Source organism: Sardina pilchardus, chromosome 20 (genome assembly GCF_963854185.1).
Source record: "Sardina pilchardus chromosome 20, fSarPil1.1, whole genome shotgun sequence".
NCBI classification, from domain to species: domain Eukaryota; kingdom Metazoa; phylum Chordata; class Actinopteri; order Clupeiformes; family Clupeidae; genus Sardina; species Sardina pilchardus.
Window position 1 is genome coordinate 7,503,142 of NC_085013.1, and position 8,479 is coordinate 7,511,620.

The 8,479-nt window shown below is 42.6% G+C and overlaps 1 protein-coding gene across 2 annotated transcripts in view; it reads right to left on the reverse strand.

The window, feature by feature from the left end:
- Window positions 1-6,201: 6,201 nt before the first annotated feature.
- Window positions 6,202-8,479, reverse strand: part of LOC134067566 (protein kinase C eta type-like) — a 30,805-nt gene continuing 28,527 nt past the window's right edge. For both annotated transcript variants that reach the window (XM_062522896.1, XM_062522895.1), the window contains 2 exons: window positions 8,222-8,368; window positions 6,202-7,887 (listed from right to left, as the gene is read on the reverse strand). In XM_062522896.1, coding sequence (XP_062378880.1) covers window positions 7,738-7,887; window positions 8,222-8,368 — 297 coding nt within the window. In that variant the 3' untranslated portion in view covers window positions 6,202-7,737. The remainder of the gene's footprint in view (window positions 7,888-8,221; window positions 8,369-8,479) is intronic.

Here is an 8,479-nt window from a genome sequence, read left to right on the forward strand (position 1 = left end):
CTGTCCCACTTTGTCATGCTTGTGTGTGTGTGTGTGTGTGTGTGTGTGGAGGTGTGTGTGTGTCTGTGTGTGAGGCCTCCAACCTCCAGACAGACCCCCAAGAGGAGAGAGAGAGAGAGAGAGAGAGAGAGAGAGAGAGAGAGAGAGAGAGCTCCATGCCTGAGTGGACTGCAATTGTGCCATCAAAACCGAGTTTCTCGTTCTACACAGCTCGAGGGAGAAAAGATCAGAAAAGAGCAAAAATAAAAGAGGAATATGATGGAAGACGGAGGAAAACCATGAGTGAGCATTTTGAACCCCAGGGAGCGAGGAGTGTGAGTCTAAGGAAGAGTCACCGAGTTCACGCCAAGTTCAATCCCAATGTTCCGTGCCCGTGAGATGGGAGGGGTCGGAGACCCGCAGGGTTAAGATTAGATGGGATTGCAGCAACTCTGTAATCTATGCATTTGACCATACGTCCAGCTAAAGGAATGGCTCAAATTGTCTTTGATAAGAGGATAGAGGTGGGCTTACGCTGAGCTTAGTGGCACGCTACTCTTCTCCTACACAAACACACAAACACACACACAAACATATGCATACACACACACACACACACACACACACACACACACACACACACACATGACCACTAAAGGATGAATTGCCATCCATCTAGTACTATAGAGCAGAAAATTGGTAATTACTGTAACATCTTTTGTTTTGTTTTTTAATAAAAAATACATATTTTTTACTATTATGAAATATTGTAATGCTCAAACCTGTTATAAGCACAACAAATATTTAATTTTACACAGAACATTAACCATCATTATTTACAGTAATGTCAAAATGTTGAAGTCATTTTACTTGATTATTTATTTATTCATTTAAATAGAGTATCGTAATTCATTGCAGTGAATTGAAATATGTGTTTAATTCTTTTGTAATTTAACATATCGTATATTCCAAACTGAAATGTGTTGCTATGTTTATTCATCTTGACCAGAAACGTGGTAAGAGACTTCTGCTTGAAATTAATCTAAGAAACAGGGGAAAGTGAGGATAGGAATAAGCTGTCAAGGGAAAATCACAAATGTGTGTCAGAGTCATTTCAGTGCTCCTGAAAGCCCTTGTCATACCAGTCATGTCATGTGTCGCTGTGACCTCGTCAAATCTTGTCCCTGTGGCCGGCATTGGTCAGCACGAATCGCCATGACAATGTATTCCTCTTCGTGGTGGTGGCAGTGGTGGGGGGGCCTGGTTGCGTGATGAGAGCCTGAGAGTGACCCCTGTTACCATGGAAACGGATGATGAGGTTATTGATCTTGTTAGCAGAGGGGATGAAGAGTGGGGATGAGGGCCAACGAGGGTCTAAGCTGGGAGACACACGTAAGGATCGGACAGAACACAGCTTTAGATTAGACCTGAGTCTCAAAATGACTTGAAGTATTCAAGATTTGATAAGGAGTGTTATAAGAGAAGGTGAGGAGAGAGAACACATTCATTTATTTGTAAATAATAAGAGACATGTATGTATGGTCATTAAAAGCAGAGTCAAATGTACACTGCAGAAGAGTGAGTGAGTGAGTGAGTGAGTGTGACATGTGACATAGATTAGGAGCTTCAGAGGGGTCTACAAAGGCCACGCGCGTGCACACGCACACATGCACACACACACACACACACACACACACACACACACACACACACACACACACACACACACACACACACACACACACACACACACACACACACACACACACACACACACACACAGATGAAAAATGGCTAAAAATAACTATAGGGTGAGTGGGTTTCTTCTGGTATCTACAGTATGTCCTATTTTGGATGAAACGTTTCCTCTAGAACACTTAAAGACCACTGAAAAACAACCAGTCACGTCCTCTTTGAATTATCCAGGGGACCATAATTCAAACACACAATTTGTGGTTGTTTTCAGCTCCAACGGATGCTGTACAGCTCAGCAAACAACATGTAGTGATATCCATGGGGAAAAGTATCTAGAAAATCTTCCCTTGTTCAAAAATGTACATATACAGTACACATTTTTAAACAGACGAAAAGAGAAACATATTTTTCAGCATGACCTATTCTATCATATCCTATGTGTGAATTGTGAATGGGTTAACACTGATATTGATATGGATTTACAGTGACAGTCACCATATTACTGTATTATCAAGGTCATAAGCAGCGAAAGCACGGCATGTGGTATTAAAAATGTGACTTCTCTCTTGCTAACTTATGAAATATGTAAAGGCACTAGATATAGGCTAAATAACCTTAGGGGTATATAAGTGAACACAGAGTTAGTCATAAAGAAGTCTCAAAGAAGTATCAGTTCTAAATCTGATTCAAAGTAATTTTCACTTATCACACCTCCTTAGAAAATGACTTCTGATGAGGTGACGAGGAGGCCACTACTCCAGCCCTGATTTTGTTCACCTGAAGTGACCCAAACGGGATCTTCAGTCCACGGTATCTTGTTATGGTTTGCAAGAGTTCTTTATCAGATCATGTTGTTTACATGCTTACATGAGTGGCGAATCATGCTAAATATATTCTTGGCAGCAGGCGTGACATCTGGACGTGTGTGTGTGTGAGAGAGAGAAAGAGAGAGAGAGACAGAGAGAGAGAGAAAGAGAATATGCATAAATGGTGTAGTTACATGATTTACAGTCTATTGATATGTTAATGTTACACTTCAACATATCAATAGACTATAAATTATGTAAGTACACCATATGTTTGTATATGTTTTATATGGTTTTATATGTGTTTTCTATTATTCCTGTGAATGTTTTGGCAATGCAACAGATACGATTGGAGAGAAAAGTGAAGTTTGACCCTTTAGTGCCAGAGATCTGATGTAGAGGAAGAGAAATAAATGCAGAGAGATACGAGCCTCTTAGTGACCAGTAGGGTGGGAGGACACTCAGATGGGTCATCCAAGTACAGCTGGAGAACATAGATGAGACTGGGAGAGAGAGAGAAAGAGAGAGATAGAGAGAGAAAATGTGCACGTGTGTGTTCGTGTGTGTGTGTGTGTGTGAGAGAGAGAGAAGGAAAGGGAGAGAGTGTACTGTATGTGTTCATGTGTGTGTGAGAGAGAGAGAGAGCAAAGGAAAGAGAGAAGGAGAGAGAGAGAGTGTGTGTGTGTGTGTGTGTGTGTGAGAGAGAGAGAGAGAGAGAGAGAGAGAGAGTTGGAGATAGAGTTGGAAGGAGAGAGGAGTTTAGCATGACAGTGATAGATCGTAGGCCTTTTCTTCAGCATGGACATGACACAAAGGGTTGTCATCTCACACTACTGTGCAAGAACACAATGGCAATGGACTATGTGCCCTGTCAAAAAAAATGCTAAAGCTTTTTTAAAGTCTAAAAGCTCAAATAACGACAACAATTCTGTGGCTAGCACTGGCACACTAAATAATATACAGCACAAAGATGAAATAATGTCTTTAAAAATGCACGTTGACCCAACAAGTCACCATAACATGTTTTAATAACCGACGCTAAATTACTTTGCTTATACATATGATATAAAGAAACTAAATCAAGTGCTTATACACAGGGTGACGTGCACCAGATGGATTTGCCCATGAAGCATACTGTATACGCTAGGGCATTACATCTTTCTTGTAGAGTAATTAACCACACATGTTCAGGTCAGGGCCAGTTCAACAGATGTTTCGTGGGGGTCATCTTTCAAAGAGACACTCCGCTCAGCTCGTCTTGACTGATCACCATTCAGTGGAGTGGTGGTTCACAGGGAATGTAAACGTCACTGTGCCCCTGGGCTTTTCCCCGTAGCAGGTGATGCAGGCTCTCCGTCTGATATTCTCGCTAGGTCTCTGAGAGAGAGAGCATTCAAACGTGGAAAGAAATGGCGGAACTAACCACCTTGCTATTGTGCAGAAGCATTTCGGTGTGGTGCTCATACCCTCCTCCTGTGAGAGGCGAACTCACTCACCCCCGCTGCCCAAGGCTTCCAAAGTGGAAATTTCCATCCACCACAGGGCTCCGAGGCTGGGTTTTGGCAACACTTGCCTGTCTAGCCAGCCTCTCTCCAACAGACAGGAAGTTTGACTAAAGACTTTATAAGGGAGGTGTGTTTGTGTGTGTGTTTGTGTCTGTGTGTGTGTGTTTTGGGAGGGCACTGAATGATCCAGTCATGTTGAACTTGAACCACTTTAAATGGGAGATGCACCTGAGGAACATCTTCTCATTCCCTTTCCCCTTTAGTAACTCTTCAGCCTGAACTGGCATTTGTCAATTATTCATGGACCTGGCTGTTTCCAGGACTCACACACTGTGGACAACAGCACTGAGATGCCTGCCATTGCATCCACAGGCATTTATATGCAGCTGCCCAGCCATCTCACCCCCCCCCTCTGCTCTTGCAGCTGTAACAGCTTCCACGCTTTTGGGAAGGATTTCAACACCATTTTAAGAGTTTCCGTGGAAATGTCTGCCCATTAACTCCGAAGTGCTTGTGGTAAGGCACCAATGTTGGGCAAGAAGGCCTGGCTCGCACTGTCTGTTCTAGTTCATCCCACAGGTACTTGGATGATTAAGAGAGCCCTGTTCTCTGCAAGCTCTGTCACGTTCTTCCGTAACAAAATCACTTAAAAAAAAACATGTACTTATGGACCTTGCTGTGTGTACTGTGCATGCCATGCTGGTGCAGGGACGATGTGGCCTAAAATAATTCCACAGACACTCTAAAATCCCGTGGAAATCATTCCCAAAAGAGTGTGAGTGTGTGTCATTGGAGTTCCTGCCAGGCCCTCCCTTATTGCCTTGCCTCCCATGCATGCTATGAAATAGATTAGCGTCCTAAGGGCATTCTTCGTGGTGAATATCTCCTCTCAACCTTGATGAATACCCATCTTTGGATATGCCCCTGTCCTCGCCTACCTTACAAGTGCATGAGATGTTTTAGCTGGAGATCATTCATTAGGGCCTCAAACTCTAAAGACTGGTTGGGGAACAGCAAATAGCCCACCAAGAGGATTTATATTGTTTAATGGTCAGATAAACACACTCTGCCTGAATGATGCTAACAGGGTGCTATTGCTAAGCGGTCCCTCTCTCTGCTGCTCTAGTTCACTGCCGCTGACTGGCTCTCCGTCTGCAGACTACTGTATCAGCAGTGTGACTGCTCAGGCCGAGGGTGGGTTAAGTTATGAGGAGATAGCCCACACGTTGTACACATACACTCACACACACACACACACACATGCACACAAGCACACACGTGCACGCACGCACACACACGCACGCACGCGTGCAGGCAGGCAGGCAGGCATACATACACATACACACACACACACACACACACACACACACACACACACACACACGCACACAGCATATCTGAGTAGAGTTTGGATATGTTGTTCATCACTAAAAAACAAAACAGTGGGATACTGATCTGCTGTATTTTAAAGACCCACATTAATCAAATTAATAAAGGGAAATATAAAAAATGTTGATAAAGAATTACTTTTCAACATGATATGTCACACTTGGAACAAATGGGCTATGGCGTTTCTTAGCTATAGAGTAAACTATAATTAATGTGTCTTAATGTGCACTGCTTATGAATATTAAAAGACAAGCATAATCAATTTAAAAAGCTTTCTTCTTCTCGTAAAAGAGGTAATTCAGCCACACTCCTGTTTATCAATCCAGTGTTTCACCGGAGAGAACTGATCGTGTTAAGAAAGAAACGAATCACCGGAGCACACCAACGTGGATGTTCCTTGTTTTTTTTTAAAGAAAAATATATATATATTTCTGGTCAGAAAATAAGGAACATCCACATCTGTGCGCTCCGGTGAATCCTCCCCTTCTTTCTTCTGCTTGGCTTGCTTCTTAAAGCAGGTTGGATGGACTAAGCTTCATGTGCAGATCAACTAATTCCTTTTTCTGTGAATCAGAAGAGTGACGCTGTTGTAACTTCCTCTTGCTCAACCTAACCTGACACTAAGTGGTGACAGATGGGTCATTACTATAGTAATGGTTACTTAGCAATGCTTTTAGCCAAAGCAATTTACAACATCATAATACCAATAAACAAATCGTTTACAGTAAACAATACACTAACATTGTACGGACATCAATTATAATAAACATCCTAATGCGAATAAAGAAATAGCCTAAAAAAACATGTTACACATTAAGACATTCATGTCTGGTTTGGTATGGCTTTAATAACACGTTAAAATGTCAGAAATAATTCCTGAGGGGTAAACAAGTATGTCTCCCTCGGCAATATATCCAAAGATAGATCCATCCATCAGTATCAATCTTGTTCAGTTGTGTTTTGTTATCTGTCCAAACTACTGTCCTACCACTCAGCCCAAAAGATCACTGATGGTTTGCAAGTCCTCAAGATGAAACACAGGGCCTCCTCTAGACAATTCTTGTGAGGCTGGAAACCTTTGGGATTTAGCTGAGCTGAGTACTTTGAAAAGAGGGAGAAATTGTTTAAAAACAAGATGCTGCATGTAAAACATCTCACAAACCACTGACACAATGAAACAGTTACAGGTTTTGATATTATTCAAATCAAACATTAAAATGGCATTTATATAAAAAACAAATATTCTCAACAAGAAAACCTGAGACAAAAAAAAAGAAAAACATGACCACTTCTCAAGTGAACTTTGAATTCACAATCCATGTTGTTCACAGGCACATTCAAAAGGTGACAAACACTTTCAGCTTTCAGTTGAACAGTGAGGCTCTGTCTGAGACGAACACACAACAGAGTAATGCTGAAGAGTAACACAAAAGCCAGTTTGACTGGATAGCATGGTAGAGCTCAAAAACACTTAACTGATTTCTCCTACAATCTCTGTTAATGACTCCCACAGTCTGAGAATCTCAGAGGGATTGTGTACTACATACCCAGAAATGAGGTGATTATCACCTTAATCAATTAGTCATTACAGAGTGCACTACAATTTGCTACACTTAGTTGAATAGAGATTTTGACTCAATTTCAACTTTGACCCAACTGAATTGACAAGGTGCCTTGGTTTAAAACGGGCTAAAGCTAGCTTTTCATCACATACTGTACACAGATTAGCTGAGGCCACAACACCAGCAAGCCGACAGCTCTCAGTAGCCTGCCATCATTCTGCCGTGATTAGCTTCGGAGGACCGAAGAGCCGACCGTCCCTTATCAGCATCTGTATGTGACTGAATTACAGTGTTCCTCTGGCGCCCTGGACCTTGGTCATTAGGAGTATGATGATGCCTCTGGCTTGCAGATTTACACTCTTGCTTAGAGGACTGAGAAGCATTTGGGTCTTGATGACCGTGCTGTCTATGCTCAGTTTGACAATGGTAGCAGACCACCCGGGAGTTTATCTCTGAAGCCTTTTAAAGACCAACATAGAGGAAGACAAACTGTACGCTGCATGAAGCGTTTTGTTTCAAAAGGACACACATTTGTTTTTGCTTTTTAAAAAAAAAAATAATTTAACAGTGAAAATACACTTTGGGCAATGATAGTCGGATACTCTTGACTTCTAGGTGGATGTGTTGCATTTGATCCAAGTATCCTTTTAGTCTGTGCAACAAATGGCATAGCTTGCTGTGGAGAGGCATGAATGAGAGACTCCACTCCTCCTCTGACTCTCTCTCTCTCTCTCTCCTCCAATCCTCCACTCCACCTCCAAAACACTCTCTCTCTCCTCCACTCCTCTTCCGGTCGCTCGTCTACATGGTCAGCAGCTCCTCGGAGGTGAAGGAGAAATCTCGGAACTCATCCTGGCTGGAGCTGGCGATGAGGGGGTCTTCGATGGGAGTCAGGATGGGCTCCTCAGACGTGAAGTCGGGGTCAAAATTATTCACATCCTCCGCAGTTTTCTGGAGGAGTGGAGAAAATAGTTTAGAGTTGGAGGTCACTTCAAATAGGACGTTTTGCTCTACATACTTGTTTACCCAAAAGACAAACAGTCCAGTTTGGGTTATGGGTCCAGTTATACATTCAAACATGGATTGTGGTCAATTCTAACTCAGGTCAGGCTTCACAAAAATACTGGGGGCTTTGTGAAAAGGGTTCTCTTGATCTTTCAGAGAACCCTTTTTTTTTTTTTAACTGCTATTAAACTGCCTGGGTGAGATATGAGGAGTCTGTTAAAAGCTAGTCAAGAGGGATTAGAGGTTGTTCTGGAGAAAAGACTATTTTAATCTCACTCACAATTCTAGGCTTGAACGGAGGCTCAATCTCCCGCCTGTTCAGCTTGTCCCAGTCGATTTCGGCAAAGAACCTGTGGCTCACGATGGCCTGCTCCCCGCCATCCGCAGCAATACAGCCCAGGCGCCGGGTGGGGTTCTTCGTCAGGAACTACGAGGGGAGGAGAGAGCCGAGTAAGTTGTTTCCTCATTTCTACAAGGCTTGATTCAAGGCACAGTATATGAAGCTACTTCCCAAATAAGTAAACAAAGTCTCCCTCTT